The sequence below is a fragment of the Juglans microcarpa x Juglans regia genome, chromosome 4S, assembly GCF_004785595.1.
Source record: "Juglans microcarpa x Juglans regia isolate MS1-56 chromosome 4S, Jm3101_v1.0, whole genome shotgun sequence".
In the NCBI taxonomy this organism is placed as follows: Eukaryota; Viridiplantae; Streptophyta; class Magnoliopsida; order Fagales; family Juglandaceae; genus Juglans; species Juglans microcarpa x Juglans regia.
The window spans coordinates 435,044-457,545 of NC_054601.1; the positions used below are offsets into that span (position 1 = coordinate 435,044).

The 22,502-nt window shown below is 34.4% G+C and overlaps 3 protein-coding genes across 5 annotated transcripts; 2 read left to right on the forward strand and 1 right to left on the reverse strand.

The window, feature by feature from the left end:
- The first annotated feature begins 5,793 nt into the window (after positions 1-5,793).
- LOC121262508 (eugenol synthase 1-like) lies at positions 5,794-8,223 on the forward strand. Of its 2 annotated transcripts, none has more exons than XM_041165003.1 (5): positions 5,794-6,093; positions 6,276-6,410; positions 6,497-6,725; positions 6,994-7,176; positions 7,806-8,223. In XM_041165003.1, the coding sequence occupies exons 1-5, from the start codon at positions 5,896-5,898 to the stop codon at positions 8,003-8,005; spliced, it is 945 nt and encodes a 314-aa protein (XP_041020937.1). In that variant the 5' UTR covers positions 5,794-5,895; the 3' UTR covers positions 8,006-8,223. The 2 variants fall into 2 exon arrangements, with proteins under 2 accessions (XP_041020937.1, XP_041020936.1); XM_041165002.1 differs by having other exon boundaries at positions 5,806-6,093; positions 6,973-7,176.
- A 415-nt stretch (positions 8,224-8,638) lies between these two features.
- On the reverse strand, positions 8,639-12,502 carry LOC121262507 (putative F-box protein At3g28280). Of its 2 annotated transcripts, none has more exons than XM_041165001.1 (3): positions 12,319-12,502; positions 11,135-11,256; positions 8,639-10,093 (listed from the first exon to the last, which is right to left on the reverse strand). In XM_041165001.1, exons 2-3 carry the CDS (start codon positions 11,163-11,165, stop codon positions 8,832-8,834), a joined length of 1,293 nt encoding a protein of 430 aa, XP_041020935.1. In that variant the 5' UTR covers positions 11,166-11,256; positions 12,319-12,502; the 3' UTR covers positions 8,639-8,831. The 2 variants fall into 2 exon arrangements, with proteins under 2 accessions (XP_041020935.1, XP_041020933.1); XM_041164999.1 differs by having other exon boundaries at positions 8,639-10,096.
- A 5,769-nt stretch (positions 12,503-18,271) lies between these two features.
- On the forward strand, positions 18,272-19,083 carry LOC121262227 (protein GLUTAMINE DUMPER 2-like). Its single transcript, XM_041164621.1, has one exon. The coding sequence runs from the start codon at positions 18,393-18,395 to the stop codon at positions 18,921-18,923; it is 531 nt and encodes a 176-aa protein (XP_041020555.1). The 5' UTR covers positions 18,272-18,392; the 3' UTR covers positions 18,924-19,083.
- The last annotated feature ends 3,419 nt before the right edge of the window (positions 19,084-22,502 follow it).

A 22,502-nucleotide genomic window follows, 5' to 3' on the forward strand; every position in this document is an offset into this window, starting at 1 on the left:
CTTGGATTGCACCTATTTTTTAGTTTGAATAAATTCTTATTCTAAAAAACCCTTATCCCACCGCTTTAAAGTTATAACTAGTAACCATTGACACGGATGAATTGCTGTTGATATATTCGTGGACATGCTTCGCATTCAAGTGATACTGCAAGTTAAATCCAGTAATTCGTTGTCAGGGATTTTAAAGAAATGATTGTTTGTTTTTTAACCCTGAGGGTTGGCTCAAGTAGTAAGAACTTTTATCTTGGTGGTATACTCCCTCTAAGTTGAAGGTTTGAATTCAGATGCAAACAATGTTTTAGGGGTGGAGCAGGAATTTTCCCTTCAATTAACTCAGGTGAACTTGCATAAAATTCTTATTTGGAACTTTTGTTCCAAACACCTAGTGGCAATAAGAAAACACATAAAGAAAGAGAGAATAAGTAAATGATTGGTTGGGAGCTCTTTAAAAAAATTGAAGAGTTTGCCTAGAAATCAAAACACCACAGCCCCCACCCACCCCCTTTTTCTTCTTTTATAACCCAGGTGATTGAAGATTATGCTGTTGTTGTAGATAACTCGTTATTAGGCTTCAATATATACATGTTACTTATGGGTGATATATGATAGTTGCTGGAGCCCAAGTTAAGAATAATCTCCTATGTCCATGGACCACCAGGCCGTGTGAGCTCCATGACTCGCTTAATGAACCTATTCAAGGGCTTTTAGCTCAAAAGGAAACCAACTAAATAGTATTTATTTATTTTTTTAATGGATTTGATGATCTCCCTCCCTCCCTCCCTCGCTTTCAGAATGTATTTTTCATCATTAAATCAATAAAAAACGATGGGACTGCGTTAATATAAGCTAATTGATATTCATCATGTGTGTTTTTCACGTGAATGATAGTAAACATGAAAGAGTAAAACGGGGTGTGGGAAAAGGCCGACACTGCATGTGCACATGCTTGAGACGTAGGCTGGCTTTCTCTATCTTTGATGTGATTTCCGTTTTCATAATTACAACATGGAGAAAACCTGGAAGCCGGTCCGACTATTGTTACTCAATAAATAGCCCTCCAATAGCAGGCCTCCACGTTAGCCTTCTATTGTATATATTGTAGAGTTGCCTACACTTGATCAACTCATCACAGTCCAACCCTCCCGTGCCTCCATCACAGAGAAAAACTCACAGCAACTCAACGGACGGCAACTGTGGGATCTCGACTCCTAATGGTGTAAATCAGTTTATGCCTCTGACATCTCTCTCTCATCCCTCACCACTTGGATTCTGAAAACCATTTTTCTCAATATCCCAAATGGTGTAAATCAACTGAATTCAAACTAATAAAAACATGATTTTAGTTTGGTTGGGCATATCACAATCACATCTCAATTAGATTATCTGGGTGGGTTGGGTGTCGTTAGGACTTGGGTTGATATTTTGGGTAAAAAAAGAAGAAGCCAAAAACAGGCCAATGATACGACTTGTTTCTTTGCTTGCTTAAACGTTCCCTCCATCTCTTTTGCTTTGTTCGCCACCGTCTCTTTTTCTACCGTCATTCACGATGTTGTGAAGTGGGGAAAGGGTTTTGGTAGGGAAGGCACGGGTTCGATCTCTTTTTGAAGTGGGGGAAAATGTGTTCTTTTCATTTGTGGGTATTAATCATGTGTGGATTTGTGTATTTTCCCAACTTTCTAACGTGTTTTTGTGTTATTGGATGGCTGTTTTTCTCTCGTTACCAGTTGGGTTGTTCCAAAGCGTTTAACTTAGAACATATTACACACATGTTTTGTTAGGATTCCATACGGTGTATTCAGAACGTGTCGTCTAATCGGCCCAACAAAAAAATGATAATCGATATTTTATTTATTTTATTAAATAAACAAAACAAGTTCCGCAGGATTTGAACATATAAATTATTGTATTGTATTGGATTCAACGTGTAGAATGTGTTGTTTAACTCATCTTTTTTTTTTTTCTTTTTCTAATCAATGTTGTTTAACTCAATTGATTATTAAACAAAGAGCAATGGCAGAACTTCGAGGATGTCTGAACTTCGAGGATGAATCTGTCTATCCCCTATAAAGAAATATAATATCATCATGTGTTGGGCTCTCTCCTCTCTCTCTCTCTCTCTGTTCTCTTTTCGTGTGAACATAACTTTTAGATTAAAATATTGTCACCAAAAGTTACTAGAAATATTGGACCGTAGCTGTTTACTTTTCATATCAGAGTGCAGACTTGCAGGAGGGATCCTTTGGTTGAACCACATCTATCCATCCATCCCTGTAAATTTCCATCGGTTTCCACGTCCTGTAAATTTACAGGGATGTGTCGGCTGACACATGAGAAATTAGATATAAGTAGCATCGGATTCCAAGCGTAGAAAGTGTGCATTTCTTTTATTTAACAATAGTTACAATACAAATGGAAGCAAAATAAAGAAAACAGAACAGAGTCACGTGTGGGTGCAGGCGCAGCTGCCAGCAGCATCACGTGTGTGAAATATATACATATATGTACATACTAGTTAATGGAAAAAATCCTGAAAATAACATCTATAAATAATAAATAAAATGTGTTGAAAATAAGATAACATAGCGTACCATAAATATTTAGTATATAAATCTGAAATTGGTTTATTTCAGTAGCATTTATAAATATATTTTTTCTAAAATATATATGAGTACCAAAGTCTTTAATTGAAAAACAATTATTAGCATTCAAAAGAACCAAATTGTGACATCCAAATGCAACAAACTAATTAAGTTTACACATATAGGAGGAAATAATAATTTTATCTTCTAAAATAAAAACTAAATTCTATCATTTAAAATCCTAGAATGTTATGCACTGAAAATAATACATTCTAACAAATCCAAAAATATATACCAAAATTAGTAGTCATTACATTTAATAGCTAAATATTCATAAAAAGTATCACGCCTTATCTAGCATCATTCCCAAAACAATCCAATGTTAGAAACATTTAAACTATCACCCAACAAATTCCTAAAACCATCTTGCTATTTAACTATATATTTATCTACGCATAATTGACTTGTAGAAGTCTCGTATGATGATCAATAATATATAATTTAAAATTTATTTATGGTTATAAATATTGATAGTGACATAACATATATTGAAAATATGAAGATATTTTATTTTGTTTATTTATGAATTTTATAATATAAACTATAATCTAACGTATTAGGAAATATTTTATCTTCGTAAAAATTTTATAAACAAATAGTATCAAATAAGATGAAAAAAAATAGTTTAGATCATTTGTGACATAATTTGTAAATGAGTTATTTTTTGAAATAATATATTTTCGTATCTAAAGTCTGGGAAATAAAATTCAAAGCCCAATCCGTGTAAGCTACCTAAACGACAGTGTTTTGGCTGTAGGAAATGAGAACACTATATTTTTCTTTCTTCTCTTCTCATATGTTCCCCTTCTATAAAAAAGAACTAAAATTTATTTTTTGAAGATTTTATTTTCTTATTACAATTTTATGGGCAATTGGTATATTAATTTAGAAAAAAAGTTATCACACTATAAGGTAATAGTTAGGTCCAAAATTATTTTTAACACTACCTAATTTTCACATCTAAAGCACAACCCTTCCCACCTCAACCCCCCCATACGACGCTGGTTAAAAAGTAAAAAATCTATGGTTTTTTTCTCTTCTATTTTTTTCGTTCTCAGCACCGACACCCCATTATTCTCTCAAAACTCTCTCCAAACATCCATATTCGAGTGTCTTCTTCCATTTCTCTCTCTTTTAATCTTTACAAACTTCAACAGATCTAAACGTTTTACTTTATATTTGAGAAATTTTACTCTATTTTTTAGATTTACACGTTTTAATTTTTGTTTTTGCAAACCAAGGTTTTATTTTATAGAAATTCGTTTCGGATTTAACTGTGAAGAACACGGCTATGCTTCATGTTTTACTTTAGATCTGAGAAATTTTAGTCTATTGGTTGATGCACAAGTTTTACATTCTATTTTTGCAAAGCAAGGTTTGATTTTGTAGAAATTCATTTCGGATTTAACCATGAAGAACATGGTTATGCTTCACGTTTTACTTTAAATCTGAGAAATTTAATCTATTGGTTAGATGTACAAGTTTTATGTTCTATTTTTGCAAAGCAAGGTTTGATTTTGTACAAATTGTCTTTGAATTTAGCTGTGAAAAACACGATTGTGCCTCATGGGAAAGCTGAAATTTTTTAGAAATTTTCTACTTTACAAATTGTTTTAAATCTGGGTGTAACGTTCTTTAACATATGAAGAATTTTTGTAAATGTTCTTGTTTTTGTATTTACATCTACATGCATTACATCTTGTTTTTACATTTTATTTCTTTTAGTCTAAATGGGTATGATTAATTTAGTGAATTTATATAAATTTGAAGGGATTTTCTTTGGATCTGTGTTGGTTTCCTCCATCTCTCTCTACACTTCTTTGTTAGAAATTTCCTTTATGAATGGTTACAAATCTGAACAGATTTGTTTTGGTTCTATCATATGGGTATGAATTCGTTTATGAATCCTTACAAATTTGAACATATTTTGATTTTTTTTGGTACCAATCCGACTGTAAATTTATAGAAATTTGAATTATTATTTTTTATCTGCGTTGCTTTCATCTCTGTGGATACGAGTTTTTTCCTTAGAGTTAAAGAAATTCAAACACAATGTGTCGGTGTGAATTTAGTGTTCATGGAACTAAGGGGCAAAATCGTAAAATTACAAATAAAACAAAAACAAACATATGGTCAAAAAGGGTAAACAAATAAAATATAGGGATAAAATCATAAATGCATGAATAGAATATAAAAAAGTAGGGATAAAAAGGAAAAATAACTAAAAAAGAAGGGGGAATTTGGAAGAAAATATAGGGGTAAAAACGTAAACGTAAGAGATGGGAGAAGTGGATCAATCATTACACGACAGGGACCCAGAAAACAACAGTTGCTCACAGAAGGGCACAATCGAAAAGTAAAATACAATAACGAGGGATAAAATATCGTAACAACAACAAACCACACAGGGGCATAAATGAAATAAAAGTATCAAACAAAAAGTACTATTAATTCATGTTCAAACGTTATAGCGGCTTTTAAGATATAAGAGATAAGAGATATTGGCCACTACCAGCCACACGATCTAGATATATCTCTCACCAAACTAATGGACATTCTTCTCCATTTTTTATTTTTCTTTTCTAACTTTACTATCCATGCAAATCTTCTTCCACTAGTGTAGTTATTAGCGACTTAATTTAGAAAATTCTTAATTTTTAGAGAAATCGGAGACAAAAATATGAAATAATATAAAAATAATCCAACATGCATGCAGTAAAGGGCAGCAGTTAAAGCCCGATTCTCGCAAATGCCTTCAAAAAGTAAAACCATGGTTGTCTTGTTTGGAAAGAATAAACAAAATAATCATGAATTAAGCAATATATATATATATTTTCCATGCTCGCAACATTCTACACTAATCACCCACATTAATGTCTTTATCGTCTTTAAAAAATCTGACATGAGACGTACATTTTGTTATTATTTTAAAGAATATTACGTACAAAGATTTGAAGATTGTAACGCAAGTTTATATAATTTTATTTTTAAAATTTTTTAAAATTATAAAAATATTTTTTTTAAAATAATTTTTTTTATTTAATAAAGAATTTGTACATACCGTCCCTTAATAAAAATTATAAATAAAATTTTTCTATTATTTTTATTTATTAAAAAAGGAGATAAAAAGAGCTGTCTGATCATGTGCTAGTGTTATAAATATTACATATGGCACCAACCCCAATGCTGTAACTCAACAAGAAGGAAGAAGGAGAAGAATCAGTAGAAGAACATATCAGAGATCGAGCTCATAGCAATGGAGAAAGAGATCATGATGAAGAGCAAAATCTTGATATTTGGGGGAACGGGTTACATAGGGAAGTACATGGTGAAGGCAAGCATCCTCTTAGGCCATCCAACTTATGTTTATGCTCGTCCCATCTCCCCCAATACCCCTCCTTCCAATATTCACAGCCGCAATGAGTTGCAGTCCATGGGCGCCGTCTTTTTCCAAGTTCGCACTCTCTCTCTCTCTCTCTCTCTCTCTCACTCACTCACTCACTGTCACTGTCACTGTCACACACAGACGTACTGGGGCTTTGGGTACGTAGAAATTATCTAAACATATATGCAAATTAGTGGTAACAAGTTGTTAACGCCCGAAACATGATGAGGTTAAACTGAGTCGACATGCAGGGAGAGCTGAACGAGCTCGATAAGATTGTATCGATACTTCGGGAAGTGGACATTGTGATATCTGCACTGGCATACCCTCAAGTTCTTGACCAACTCAAAATCATAGATGCCATCAAAGTTGCTGGTAATATCAAGGTAACCATTCCATCAATAAATAAATAAACTTTTATTGAAGATAATCTTGAACGTTCTGTTGAATGAATGCATTCCCATTTCCCTAGAGGTTCCTTCCGTCAGATTTTGGATGTGAAGAAGATAGGATATCCCCTCTACCACCTTTTGAAGCTTTCCTGGATAAAAAGCGAAAGATCAGGAGGGTCATAGAGGCAGCTGGGATTCCTTACACATTTGTGTCTGCAAATTGCTTTGGTGCATACTTTGTTAATGTCTTGCTTCATCCACATGAGAAAGGAGATGATATTGTCGTATATGGAACTGGCCAAGCAAAAGGTATATTACATGTACACGCCCTTTAATAAGGTTACTTTTAGATGTTGAATTGAGATGATAAAATATTGTTAAAATATTATTTTTTAATATTATTATTATTTTAAAATTTGAAAAAATTATAATGATGAATTGAGATGAGTTGAGATGAATTTGATAACCAAAAGTATCCTAAACTTTCATTTTTTCAAACATTTTGAAACAGTACACGTCTTCTTTGTTTTATGCAATTTTCTAATGTTATGTTCAGCTGTGCTGAATTACGAAGAAGATATCGCTGTATATACAATCAAAGTGGCTAATGATCCAAGAGCATGCAACCGTCTTGTCATTTATCGACCCCAGAAAAACATCATTTCGCAGCTCGAATTGATTTCACTTTGGGAGAAGAAGACTGGTCGGAGTTTTAATAGGGTTCAAATTCCGGAGGAAGAAATAGTGAAGCTTTCTAAGGGTATGTATGTATGAAACTCTACACTTCAAGATTCTCTATATCATTTTAAATGTAAAACAAAATTATTTTTGAGAAATGATAGACATACAAACCCCCCTCCCCCCACACGCAAGCAACGGTTGGCTAGACTGCTCGATTGGAGGATTAGCTTAGCTTGTTGCGAACTACTGTACTTCATTTGCCTTAGTTGTGTGTGGAGTCAACGGAGACACTTACACTTACTGATCGTACGTACTCACCTTACTCCTCAAATCGTACTTCACTCATTGACTCATTCATCAGTAGTTGGAGCCGGGTAATGTTACGGCGAGGCCTCACTGGGCTATATTCCCTTTCCTGAAAAAATGATGAATAGGCAAGGTTGCTTGCAAGTCTTTGATAGGGCAGAGAAGAAGCAGGCCAACCAAGTTTATAGGGGTGGTTAGTTAGAACTCTTCAGGTGCGCCTGGGACTTTCTTGTCAGTCTTATGGTAGGCTTACCAACAATCTTTCATGAAGAGCCAAAAAGAACCATGGAAAAGATCGACAGTGCTTTTTTGTCATTGCAGGACCACTTCAATGGTGTATACTAAGCGTAAGAAAAACTTGCAAATAGAATTATTTTTCTTAAATTTTCATGGTTGTTGCAGCCGTACCACCTCCACAGGACATTCCGGTGTCTATCCTTCACAGCATATTTATAAATGGCGACCTGATGAACTATGAACTAGGCGAGGAAGACATCGAAGCCTCGAGTCTCTATTCAGATTACAAGTACACAACCATTGACCAACTGCTTGATATTTTTCTTGTTAATCCCCCAAAGCCCGGAATGGCTACATTTGAATGAGCTTAATTCTTGGGTGGGTCACACTTGAACAAGGAAAAAAGAAGAACAAGAGGACGGGCAGACAGATCGAAAGAATACGTTATTGGGGGTCGTTGAAGGAAGATACTGCACTACCTATGTTCATTTTAACTATTTCTTGTTTCTTATTAGGATGAGGAAGATGGTATCCAGTATGTTTTACTGTCTGGACTCTGGAATTATCACATTATGTTCCAGGACTCTCTCTTTGTATTATTTCTGCTGCTACTCCTGCTTTATTGAATCTCCATTTCACACACCCAAAAAGAAAAAGGTACTAAAGAGGCGAAATGGGTCTCTGCAACTCCACAGTTTCAATAATTTCAAACCAAGCAATGCTGTTTACATCGCCCTGTGCTGTTTATCACTAAAACATACGAGGAGGGTTCCTTATTCTGATACTCTCATTAAACTAAATGAAACCAAGCCATGATTGGCGCGTTTCCCAGGAATTGAAACCATAAGCCTACTGAAGAATCCAGTTATCCCACAATCCATACTAGATAGTGCTATAGCTTCGTGTAAGTCATGGAAATAAAATGGAGGAAAAAAGAAGGTATCGGGCCAGGGATCATGCGGAAAAATAAAAGAAGAAGAAAAAAGAACATCCATGTATAAGAAAGAAACTATCTACACCTACCTTCGTTGATATCATACTTTTCAAGCGTATATACACGCATAAGATCATGGTAATCGCAAAAACATGAAAACAAATGTCTACAAAAAGAGTGGAGATGTATCCTATATATAGTGATTATATGGAATACATACCATAAATTTGCTGATTTGAACCCAATGAAGGAACAGATCAATCGCATGCATCCTGGCCTCTCTTCAGGCTAGACCAAGAAACAAGGCTATTGACATGAGGTAGGAATAAACATGACAATGGAAAACATCCATTTTCCATCTCAATTTTTGCCATCACTTGGAGCTGGAAGTCATAGGCATAAAGTGATCCATCTTTGTCCCTCTTGAAAATCATATCCCCTTTAATCCTTAAACTGAAAAGAGGAACCATATCCATTTTACAACCCCTTGTGATACAATATTGCTTTGTCCAAGATTCGCTTAAGCCCTTCAAGACCCAAATGTCTATTTGCTTCACTCCTTCATGAGTGACAAAACTTAAGAAACCACCCATCTCGACAACCCTATCATGAGTTCTGCAACTTTTTGGGAGTGGCGTTGTATGAAACTTTTCCTCTTTCACATCCATAGACACTATGTAATCACTACGATCAACATGAGGAACCCAGTGCAAAGCTCCAATTGCTGAAACAGGCTTGTAGCCAAACCAGCTAACATGTCCAAAAGAAGGTCCATTTGCCCCTCTCCATAATTTTGTACCAAGATTTAAGATTTCACAACCGATGAAACCCAACTCATCTCGAAACAAGTGTATCACTTTATATTCACCAGTTGCACTGTTTAAGGCGATGCCATAAGATTCATTGTGAGGAGAAAATAAAGTACCCAAAGGAAGTGCAGTCAACTTCCTGGTCACAGGATTCATTACTATTAGTCCTTTCTTCAGTTTGTTATCAAGCAAGATTAGGCCATTGCAAGTAGCCCTAATACTGCCCAAGCAACTTATATTATATTCTCTGATTTTGCTCTTTCCACCCTTAATTTCCAAGCACTGGATATAAGACTTTAAATTGGGGCTGATGTTTAGCAGCCCAAAAGCAGGGGCGCATTCTGTCTGAAGGCATTTCTCTTCAACTGAAATGGTATTTGGTTTCTCTGGTGGGATTGATTCCATAGGAAAAGGGTAGAGACTCTCTCTTTTAATTGACGATAGAAAAATCAAAACAGACTCAGATCGACGGAGATGAGCATCGATAAATAAGGGGCTATTGATTATGGTATACCATGGCTTACAAACAAACCTTGACTTCTGAAGATAGTCGAGAGGAAGTCGAACAAGAATGTTGGAGATGCAATCTTGGGGAACGTAAGGGACTAGAGCCCCGCGTTGGTTCTTTTTCTTTTCCATTGAAAATGCTCTCTCCTCCACCAATCTCAACAACTTTGCATTCTTGTTGCCTGTTGATTTGGCCATCGTGCCTTCTTAATTTATCGTCAAAACACGAGACCGGGGGGAGGGGGATTCACATACACTATCAGTACCTTAACTTTTCAGAAGATTAGATTGAATGAACCAAAAGCATTAAAATATTATAACATTGGAAAGTGAATTAGAAAGACAGAGGAATGATGATGCCAATTTGCATCCAATATTTCAAAGATCGAAAAACCTCACAAAGACAGAAAACTACAATCTTGTTTCTTGGGGGTACCGTTCAATGTCCTTGCCTGTATGCAATGTACTGTCACAAATATAACATGCAGCAGACGCATACAAGGCAAATGTTGAAGCCCATATACAAGTGAAATCAAATGATAACTTTATTGTTTTCAGTTTGGAAAGTGTGCCCATTCACTTTTCTTATTAGTGGGTAAATCTTTGAACTAATCTACAACAAATAGTCAATAGGTGTTAATAGTCTATCCAGTAATAATTTTTTTTTTATTGACACTGGGTGTTCGAGAACAAAGTCTTGATTAATCCCAGGGGTACACAGGCCCTCGACAAGGAGTTTCCTGCAAGTGCACCTTGGGTAATTCAATGGAAAGTTTCCCCCTCGAGCCCCTAGAAATTGTTTGCACCCAAAAGAATTCAAACCTTAGACCTAGAGGAAGCATGCCACCAAGATCAAGGCCTTTACCACGGGAGCCAATCCTTAGGGGTTTAGTAATAATTTCATATGACCTACTGTATTCCTTTCCACAGGTTAAAGCCAAGACATCTACAGTCATAATAGAGAAAAGAATCGAGAATAGCAATCGCATACATAACATAATCAACAAAGTGGATGTGGTTGTCATAAAAAGAAAAGATAAGAAGTCACATGCCAAAAGCACCCTCATTTAGTACGTACATGATAAACACACCAATGCAAGAATATTAAGTAAATTTGATTGGGTCAAAGAATTTTCTGGCAAACAAAATTCTGGTAGCATACACCGAGTTAGGATATTCAGTCATCATCGCATAGCTACTATTACATGAGATTTAGAATGCTTGAGGTGACAAGGATACCTTACCTTTTTTCACTTCTTTGTGACAAGTATTCATTGAGGAATCCTCAATATTAATTTAGTTTGAATAAACCTCAAGTGGCACCAGATTTAGCCTTCTTTTGCGAAGCCCCTCTCCTGCTCTAACCCTAAAAATAAGAGTGCATACATTAGATAAGGAATGATGGAATGTTATGCCAACTGTAGAGGCCGTGCACAGGTGTGGGGTTTTCCTGGTTTCCATTATCTTGAAGTGTCCCGTTCAGTTGACATATCAATACCGATTCATAAAGAAACAGATATAGTGATTAAAAAAATTAGAAACAAGAAGTAGTAACAAAAAGCTTCGTTTGCAAGAGTGGTTTGTAATGGAAACTATTATGTAATAAAAACTGAGGTTTGGATTCAAAACTCATCCCAACTCATCTCATCTCATTTAATCATTATAACTTTCACAAACTTTCATACAAAATACAATAAACAATTCAACTTTTTCAAATCTTAAAACAAAAATAATATTCTAACAACATTTTATTTAAATTTCAACTTTTATCTCATCTCAACTCACTTCCTAACCTCTCCTTATAATCCAAGAAACCAGAAAGGCAAAGACGTTCACCTACTCTAAATCATCTTCAAGAGGAAAAAAGGGAAGTATTTTCTAATCGGAATTGCAGGGCTTAGTCTGAGAACAAAGTTACAAGGAAACAGTTAAAAAGTAAAAGCGGTGGACTTTGAAAATCTTAGCTACCCGCAAATTGTAAACATTTTGTGCAGAGAAACAGATTTTATGAAAATCAAACCTTTTATAATCATCCTTCAATGTTGCTAAACATTTCTTAGGCTTCTATTAATTCAAACGGCATCATTTTCATATTCATCAAGCAATTCTGACATAATTCATATAAAAATTTGCCCCCCACAGCGGCTTGAATTTTGTTCAGCCCTTCAAAGGAGACAAGGCTCGGACCCTCGGTTAAGGCTCTAGTTCAGCCACCCTACAGTCTACAGACACTGAACCCAATACTTGATAATTCGTCGTTAATTTCTTCTAATCTAAACAAACGAAGTACAGCGTAGCAGACTAAACGAAATATTCTTGTTTTTAAAGAGATAAAGAAAGAATCAATAAGAAAGTGAAAATAAAAAATCCGAGTGATTGTTTTCTTGAATTTGAAGGATACGATCGAGGATGTTCATGTTCTATATACCTGATGTTGTCCCATGCCTTCTCTGCCTTGAATTCTGAGAGTTTGCGACTACGCAAGGGAAAACCAAGCAGCTCGGTCGCTTTCCCAAGGGCGATCCGTTCGATAACGTTGTTAGTTGCAAAATATTTCTTGGGGAAAGGGAGAAGTGAACTAAGAAAGAAGTGTGAGGACTGACATGGTTGACTGCTGTTATAGAGCTTTATCTGAGCTATTCCTATTGGATGTCAGACGGGTTGGGCGCTCCTTCGATTCATTTTGGCTTTGGACTTTGGAGGCAATAACAGGCCCAATTTAATTCGTAAAAGCTCATTCATTTCTCAATGCACTGAGAAAGGCTGCTTGTTTGAGTTTTACTATATATAAATAAGTTTATGTATTAATTTACGTATTAATATTATTATTTTTATATTTTAAATTTAAATTAGTACTGATTTTACTAAAATTTATTTTTTGACCAATCATATTGAATGAGTGTACATATTAGTACATAAAATCACTTATAATTAAATTTTTTTTATTTTTTATGCACTAATGGTTAATGTGAGAGAGAAAATAATTAGAAAAATGATAGAGTTACAAAATCTTACATTTCTACCACTTTCAAATAAAATAATATTATTTTGAAATATTTATTTTAATTTTAATTTTGATTTGATGAATTTGAATTAAAAAAATAATATTTTATTGATAAGTTGTAAATAAAATATAAATAGGTTGCAACTGTATCATTGCTCAAATAATTATAACCTGCATATGGGCAATTAATGCTTACATATATATATATATAAATTATTTTTATTAGTCACTATTCACTATTCTACGCTTATGAAAAACACATCCACACTTTATAAAAAAAAAACTATAATTGTGAGATGTCGAAATAAATAGTGACTGATGTATAATATTTTATATATATATATAATAACATCTTTGGCATTTTGTATGGATGGGTGATGAGCGGTGAAGATGAAAGTTTCTGAAGTTGGACCCTGGGTTTTCTCCATCTTTGAATCAAACATAACAAGTGCCTATAGTTTTCTCTCGTTTTTTTTTTTTTGGCCAACTGATTGTAAAGTGCAGATATATAAAAGGGTTCCTGGTTCCTATACAAATGGATCGACATGAGTCATCTATAATTAGTGGTTTTTTTTTTCCCTGTACTTTTCCCCGCTTCAGAAATGAATACAAGGCTTCTGATATTGAATACTCTCGGTTTCTTTATCTTCTGTTGCCAAAATGGTACGCTTTTCACCGTGCCTGATCCCTATGGTATCATGGAAAGATTGAGCTTTGTAAATAGGGTTGTAAATGCATCAGTACGTACGATTGCTCGTCCGATTAACCTCGAATCAAGCTTGGCTTGTAAGAAAAAAAGCTCAATCGTGAAAATAGAAATCTGTTCGATTAGTAAATGACACATACTTGATTAAACTCGACTCGACTCTGTTAAGGCTCGCTCGTTCATGCCCGACTCGGCTCGTTAGCTCGACTCGATTAGAGCTCATCCATAAGTCATTGAATATATATAATTTATTTCTATATATTAGTATTCTTACACACACACACACACATATATATATATATGCTTCTATACATATTACATTTAATAACATAAGCATAGTTATCTTTATAATTAAATATATAGTATGTAATCTAATTACTTATGCCTAGTCATTTATACCTATATATTGGATATAGTTCATAATTATATGTTAGTTAATTGAGTACTTAAGTGATTAATTATGGTATATATTTTATAATGTATAATAGTTAGTATATAGTTCAATATATATATATATATATATATATATATATATATGAGTATAAACAAAACTCCAGTAATAACTTGACTCGACTAGGCTCGGTTCAGGCTCATTAAAGAGTATAAACAAAGATCGATAAATAACTCAACTCAGCTCGATGAGCTCTCAGCTCAAGCTCGAACTCAAGTTATTTGAGTCTAGCTCGACTTGATAACCCAAAAGCTCGCCTCATCTCGGATCGGATTGATTATAACCTTACTTGTAAATAGATTTTGTTTCTTGAAAAGAAAAAAAAGGCCCAAATCCAAAGTATATATTAACCAATGAGAAACGAGCAAATGAACGTTACGCTGTTAATGATGTGTATTTATCATTTTTCTTTCATGATAACCTTAATTATCAAAAGGCAAAAAAGATTGCCAACAAGATGAAAAGGCAAAAATACGCGGAAGGTAAATTAATAAAAGACCCAAAAGACTTTTGGCACGTTTGGAAACCCGTAGGTCATAGCAAAAATTCCACTTGTGGTTTAGCCGTCTTGACTCTCATTCTATAAATTTAAGTTGATGAACAATATGATTTCATTATAGTGATATAAAAAAAAAAGGATGAAAATGTAATTTATAGGATTTTTCTCTAAATTTAGAAGCAAAAATAAATGGAACCCTGCCTCATGGATCCACCAAATGATGGAAGGTGGAGTGGGAACAAGTGACTCTCTCTCTCTCTCTTCTTTCTTGAGAGGTGGTCTCCTTTATTTTCATAATTAGTCTCAACTCATTTCATCTGATGATTATAACTTTTTCAAATTTTTATATAAAATAAAATAAATAATTTAACTTTTTTAAATCTTAAAATAAAAATAATATTAAAAAATATATTCTAATAATATTTTATTTAATTTTAAACTTTATTCTTAATTCAACTCATATTCGAAAATAAACGAGACTCGAAAGATTCTATCCATATAGATTAATTGTTACTTGGCGCCTCTTTTTGTTAACTAAGAGTAGTTAGAAAGCTGAGCTTTAAATTAAAATTTGAGAATTGAAGTGTGGCAAAGTGCCCTATATATCCACAACCACCGTTAGTGTTAAATTATATATCAATATATTTAACAATATCGTTGCGCAACAGTAAATATGATGCATTATTAGATACGATATTCTTCTCCATCTCTTATTTTAGCTAACCTAGCTAGCTAGCTAGCTAGTATAGCAACCCAACCCATCATAACTTTAAATTAAAAAATTGAGTTTAAGTACCAATTAGAATCGGATTATGTACTAATTAAGTCGACACAAAATATGGTGTGAGATGGAGATCAGGTGCACTAATATTGCCCGCCTCTCCTGCACCCCCTGACTGGATTGTAATATGGGAACTTTCGTACTCTGGAGATCAGATAAGAGATGGATATATAGAAGAAGCAACACATGACTTGAATATGCTATTAGCTATATATGCCGATATTAAGGGCATAAGATCAAAAACAACAACTTCATTCGAGTCCTCTCTCTCTCTCTCTCTCAAAAGGCATCCTTGATCATGTTTATTGTGGAACCCCTAATGAAATCAAGATTTTTTGCATGTGAACTGATGACAATTGAGAGCGTATGGCATCATTTTACCGCAGTGGGAGGTGGAATCGCCCTTCAACCTACATACCTGCATATTGATGCCAAACATTTATGGAACATGGGGCCCATTAACACACACTTGCCCAAATTGAACATCAGTGTGTTTGGGGATCCACATCACCGGCCTTGTATAAATGGGACAATGTACCCACAGATTGATCAGCGAGTGCGCACGCACCTCTCCCCAAGGTTTGGACCCTGATCTCTGTTACGTAGTTGAAGGCGTAAACTCCCAATATAGAGATAAGAGGGGCCATGCAATGGTCAAATGCAGCCAACAATGGGGCCTGCTGGCCAGGCGGAGAGGGTGGCAATTGCAAATTAGCATAAAGTACCGGGTCGTCGTGGTGGGTTTTGTTGCTGGTGCACTATATCTATATGCAGAAAAATGCCCTATTAATGTTCGATCAATTTTTCTCCTACTTTCGTGTCCCCTTTTTAAAGAGTCAAATAATTACAAAAGAAAAGAAGTGATATTTGCAATCGTGAAATACGCAAGTGATGTACAATTTTATTAAAAAAAATAAGTAATTAAATATGAGACCCACATGATAAAAAAATTAATTTTTTAGTAATATATCTTATTTTTTTTAAAGGATTGCACAGTACTTGTGCATTTCACAACTGTATCTAGCATTGTTCTCTTATGTGAACTGATATCTATTTTGGTGGGGGCCATATAGTGATTGAACTGAAAATTTGATCAAAATATCTTATCCCATATATCCAAACCCATATGGATTCATGTCCTCCTAATTAAAAAGATTTTTTTTTAAACTTAAAAAAGGAAGGAAAAAATGGGGTTGCATGGGCCAGTCAGTACTAGTGCTGCAATAAAAAGACATGCACCATGAAATCAAAATCGCAAAGCAAATGATGAAGATAAGGGAAAATCGCATTAGCTAGCTTTGTTGCCACTTTATGTTTGCTTAGTGCTTAATTTCACTGTACCAACATATGATCGATCGCATTGAAATTAAAGGAGATCAGCATGCAGCAAACATTAATCTGACGCAATTAAGATATCATATATGTATGTATGTATGTATGTATTTTTTTTCCTAAGGTAATTACATTAATAATTTATAGGGCACCATGCATGGCCCAAGATATTATATAAGTCATATTGGATTAATCCACCCTTTCTATATTATAAGGACTGGTATTGGTGGGAATAATATATTCAATTATTCGATCCATTAACAACATGAGATATGATGAAATCGCAAACAAAAATATATAATACCTCTCTTTCTTTAAACCTCGATCGTGGATTACTTTTTATAATTGCTTTAATTCTCAAGCTAGCTAGCACTAATCATACCAAAAGAGTAGACATGCATATTGATATGATGACTTGCTCTCTTTTCTCTCGAAAGAGTAGACATGCATGCGCTGCCACCATTTAGTGCAATTTGCAAAGACGTCATTAATTATATGATCCAGGACCCCATGCATGGCTCGACAACTCATTCATTTTTTTCATGCAGCATATAGAAGCTAGCAATCTATTTATTTCCATTTAAATGTTGATTAATACCTATAGATCAGCTAGCTAGACATCATATTCATTAATTTATGTAGTTAGGTGAACCATCATATTCATTCTTCAGGTGCAATATTAATATATATTCTGAGCTAGGCACAGCAATTAATGATAACAAATCGAAAATATTAGAACATCATGAATCACATCATGAACTATAGCACAAGGGGCGCTCCAAATGAAACGAAATTTCTCGAGATTTGATTTCGTTTACCAGATCATCTATAGCTAGTCGATCAGAGGGACGTCGCTCTCAGTACTAGTCTCAGGCCAACATATATACATCATTTACATGATCTGAGCTCTACATGAGTCTCATGACTCATCCAAAGGGGCACATGCAATGCGCAGATCATCATCTAGTATCCAAGTTTTAAACGAATCGGATGATCAGAACAACATATATAATTCCAACATATATAAAATATTGAATAAATATAGATAGAAGTCACTGTTAGAAGTAACCATTTTGCACACATGATGTGGCATCATCTAGACTACACATTTCTCAAGTCTAAAATAAAAAAATAGAGAACTAAAAGTAACTATGTAGTGAGTGTAAAGTATACACTGCTATAGTGGTTTCTCTCTAGAATTACTCTAAAATATTTAGTTATTAAACTTTCCTATCAACTCTCGCTTTTTTCATTTTTCAAATATATATATATATATATATGTATATATATTATAATCTCAAGTTTCTTGAAGTAAACTTTTGGTACGAAAATCTTAAAACATATTACTCCTAATAATTAAAAATGCGTGTAGGTGTTGTGCACCCGCGTGTTGTGCACCCGCGTGTTGTGTGTGCGCGTGTGTTGTATCATGTATGTATTCATTTTTGTAAATTCCATCTAATTTTCTCATGGGCATGACAAGATATTCCAAACTACATTGTTTTAATATTAATTGAATTAGAATTAGCATGGTCAAATCCGGCCGTGACTTCAACGGAAAGCAAAAGCACATAAATGCGCAGGTTGATCTGCCTAGCTCCAGCTATATATAAATACGAACCCTACCCATCTCTTCCATCTCAAGCACGCGTTCTATAGCCCCCACTTCCCTCTAACCTCAAAGCTTCTTGATTAGGAATTTTAATTAAAAAAAAAAAAGGAAAGAAATATGAGAAGTATTGCCAGCACAAGCGCAGCAACAAAAGCTTCTCCATCAATGTCACCAGCACCATCTGTGTGGCACTCTCCTGTGCCGTACCTCTTCGGAGGGCTGGCGGCGATGCTGGGTCTGATAGCATTAGCTTTATTGATCTTGGCTTGCTCTTACTGGAGGCTCGCCGGGCAACTGGTTGAGAGAGAAAGGCGCAGCGAGACGGATTTGGGGAGCGGCGGCGAAGGAAAAGATGCGAGGGATTCCGAGAGTAAGGTGCCAAAGGTTTACGAGGACAAGATCTTGGTGATCATGGCTGGGGATGAGAAGCCCACGTTCTTGGCCACCCCTATACGCGCTAAAGCAGCGTCTTGTGGGGATGGGAATGTCGAGAAGGGTGATCAGAAGAAGAAGAAGGGAGACAAAGCAGAGAACTTTGAGAGAACGGTAAAGGAAGTGGATGATCAAGATGAAGATACCAGGACAGAAGAAAATAAAGTGATCTCCAACTCCCAGGAGACCCCAGAAGCCCAAGGTCACAACCAGTGAGCTGCTAATTGGTTTCTTATTGGCCTCCCTCTCAGAGATTTATTGAGTATTTTGGTCCATTTTCAATTTATTTTTCCTCTTCTTTTTGGGGTTTTGGATTTTGTTTCCGGACATGTAAAAATTTTGCTGAGATGAAATAGAAGATGACATGGTTTCCATTTTTTCTTACCGTCCTGAGTGATTTCTCTTCCCATTTACTTACAAACAAATTGCATAAAGAAGTTATTACTTCTTTTTTCTATGAGCGGTTGACAGAGTTCACCAACCAGCTGCTTTCTGTCTGTGTCTAGCTGTGACATTAATTAATGTTGGGACAAGAGAGAACAAATCAGGAAGAAAATTTGGAAATTCCACAGAAAGCCGAGAAGGAATTCCATTAACAACTGTTTATTGCGAAAATCAGCAAAACAAGTGAAAAAAAGGTAATGAAGCAATAGGGTCTGGACGATGGAGTTGTGGCAAGGAGAGAGAATTTAATGGAAACTTGGATAGGAAGACAACGAGTACTCGTGCAATTGGGAATCGGGATGGGCGGTCCCTTGAAGCCTGAATTTGCGGACGGCGACGCGAAGCCGCGTCCCTCTTAGCTGACTCTGAGTTGCAAAGCATCTGACTCTGAGCTGGCAATGAATATTACTTTAATAACTTAACCCTCCGGTGTCTGTAACTTTAAGCGTTTTTATTGTCAGAATCTTATCAATTTTCATGCAATTTACGTACATATAATTTTTTAAATAATATTATTTTAAATGAGTGTTGTTTTCATAAAATAATTTATAGAAAAAATAATTAAACTCATCATTCTTACACAACATAACACACATAATTTTTTAATTTTTTTATCTTATAAAATATGTAATATAAGAATGATGAGTAGAAGAACTTAATTATTTTAAAAAAATAAAATAAAATAAATGAAAGAAAAAATAAGTATAGTGTGTGATGTGTGGGAATGATGAGTATCAAAATTCTAAATATTAGATATTTTAATATTAATTTATTTTATATTTTTCAACTACACTCCATATATTATTTAATAATTTAATTTATACTTAAAATTATTGTTTCCCAACTAGTTTTTTTCTTCAACCTAATTATTCAATAGTAGCTATTAAGAATATTTTTAGAGCAAAACATTGTTTGGAAGATGAATACTAGTTGGCCAAATTTGAAAAAAGTAAAAGATTTACTGTAACTCAAAAGTGGAGCCATGTAATTTTCCAGAAACAAATATTGACCCAGCTATATTTAGTTGCAAAATAAGAGTAATGTTAGATTCAGTCATAAATTTTATAAGCGTCGTGTATTCTTTTTTAAAAAGAGTGGAATCCAATATGAAAAAAATAAATTTTTTAATTGTGATTTTCATAAAAAATGATATTTGTAGTTATAAAGTGCACAAGTATTACATGCTCATTTGGAAAAAGTGAGTAAATATAGACCAACTTAAAAAAAATTATTTTTTTGAATATTAGACTCTACTCTTTTTTAAAAAGAGTGCATGACGTTTGCACAATTTATAATTGTATTTAATATTACTGTTCTCATATTCACTTACTTTTTTAAAAAAAATGAGTATATAATATTTACTCACTTTATAATTATAAATATCATTTCTCATAAAAATACTAGGTATGGTTGGCCCAACTCAATTAGTAAATGGGACAGATCTGTTGCAAAGCGAAAACAAATTGAAAAATGGGTCAGGTGTGGTCAATGGTTAATTTCTCAAGCAGAGAGCAAATCTGTTAAAACCCAAAACCAGTCCTGAATTAATTGATCAATAGCAACGTACACTCCAATTGCAAGCAAACAGATATGATTATAGAGAGAATAATAATAAAAAAAAGGCTTGCTTATGGAATAATATCCCAAATGAGATTCGGCATTAATAGCTTTTTTTTCAAAAAGGGAAGTACAGATCGTAATACCCTACCACTGAGTATTTATAAATACCCATATAATCAAGGCTGAGAGTGTCATAAAGAAGACGAAAGCGTGCATTTTTTTTCAACTGGTGTCTCTCCAGCTTGTGCATTGCAAACATGAAGTTCTTTCCAGCTTTCCCCCTCCTTGTGGTGTTTCTCTTAGTTTTTTCAACTGGTAATTACTTCCTCTTTATAAACGAAGTTCCTATTCTTCATAATCAGTGGGTTTTAATAGTTTATAGCCTTTATATACATATGATCATTGACAATTTAATTCTTTGGAAAAAGAAAACAGAGAAAATGATCTTACATTTGATCAAATATTAAAGATGAAAGAACATATCATAATTTTTAAATATATTTCTTTTTCAAAGCTTTCCATGTGCCTCCTTCATCTAACTTCTATTTTTATTTTTATTCTTTAGAGAGAGAGAGAGAGAGAGAGAGAGAGAGAGGCTCGTCTAGCATATACTGCAGATGAAGCCTACGTGTATTGCATTCACTATATTTTGATTGAAACTTTAAATTCATGGGTGTATATGTTTAGTTAATTTCCTTTTTAAACAGGTACTACCTTAGTGAAGGCGCAAGAATGCTCCAATCCCACCATCAATATTGTGAATTGCACAAAGCTGGCATGCGTTGAAAGCTGTGTTAGCCAGTATGGCGGAAGTATTAATGGCGGGTGCATTGATGATCATACCTGCTGTTGCTACATTTCCAATATATGAAATCAAAACACATACGAAGTTCTAGCTCATTCGAATAAATGAAAGAGTTCTATGATGTTCGCGTCTTTGGTTATCTTATTTTTTTTTTTATTTTTTTTTTAACTCAAGTATGCATTCCATTAACCTACAATGATCAAGATAGACAGGGACTGGACGGGTTTCTTTGACAAACAATCCATCGCAGCAAGTACAACAACAACAACAAAAACCCCATTTTATGAGACCCAAAGATTGATCCCATCCATTCTTGGTTTTGGGAATACGGTTTTAAATGACGACTTCTTACAATATGCTACGAGACTTACATTTGGAACATCGAAGCAGCTGAATTTATCTGAGTTGAGTTCAAATTTAAACATAGCCCAACATCTAAACACACAACTCTCAAATCACTAAACATCACTCAACTCAAGACCTTTTTACACGTGGTACCCACAACCTTTTTTAACTCAACACCTCTTTACATGCGAGACTCACAATATTTTTCAACTTTTCATAAATACATCTAAACTCATCTTAATATTCAAACACATTTAAATATTAAATATTTTAATATGAATGTTAATAATCGGATCTTCAATTTTTTATGATTCATGATAATAAAATAATAACAGATAGAAAACATATCTCCCGCCATTACAGTTTGATAGAGAATCTGACCTGACTATGAGAGAAGGATCGCCCTAACAACTTTACCTCCGAGTGTCTCCTAATGACTAGAGGTACAATGATGTTGTAAGTGAGAACCCTTAACCCATCAGTACTATTTATAGAATTATGACCATCAAGAAATCTAGAGACTTTGTGTCCCACTGTGATCAGATATAGAATTAATCTTATCACATTGTGACTCATCAATTAAGTGATAAGTATTGAGCTATTATAAACCATCAAGATATAGGTGTGTGAGACATAGAGTT

Bases quoted from the DNA above. Each gene is read 5' to 3' on its own strand.
- LOC121262508 (XM_041165002.1), top strand. From the start codon at position 5,896: ATGGAGAAAGAGATCATGATGAAGAGCAAAATCTTGATATTTGGGGGA. The intron at 6,094-6,275 runs GTTCGCACTCTC...GTCGACATGCAG, and splicing joins TGGGCGCCGTCTTTTTCCAA to GGAGAGCTGAACGAGCTCGA. The intron at 6,411-6,496 runs GTAACCATTCCA...CCATTTCCCTAG, and splicing joins AAGTTGCTGGTAATATCAAG to AGGTTCCTTCCGTCAGATTT.
- LOC121262507 (XM_041164999.1), bottom strand. From the start codon at position 11,165: ATGAATACTTGTCACAAAGAAGTGAAAAAAG. The intron at 10,097-11,134 runs GTAAGGTATCCT...CGATAAATTAAG, and splicing joins TCACAAAGAAGTGAAAAAAG to AAGGCACGATGGCCAAATCA.
- LOC121262227 (XM_041164621.1), top strand. From the start codon at position 18,393: ATGAGAAGTATTGCCAGCACAAGCGCAGCAACAAAAGCTTCTCCATCA.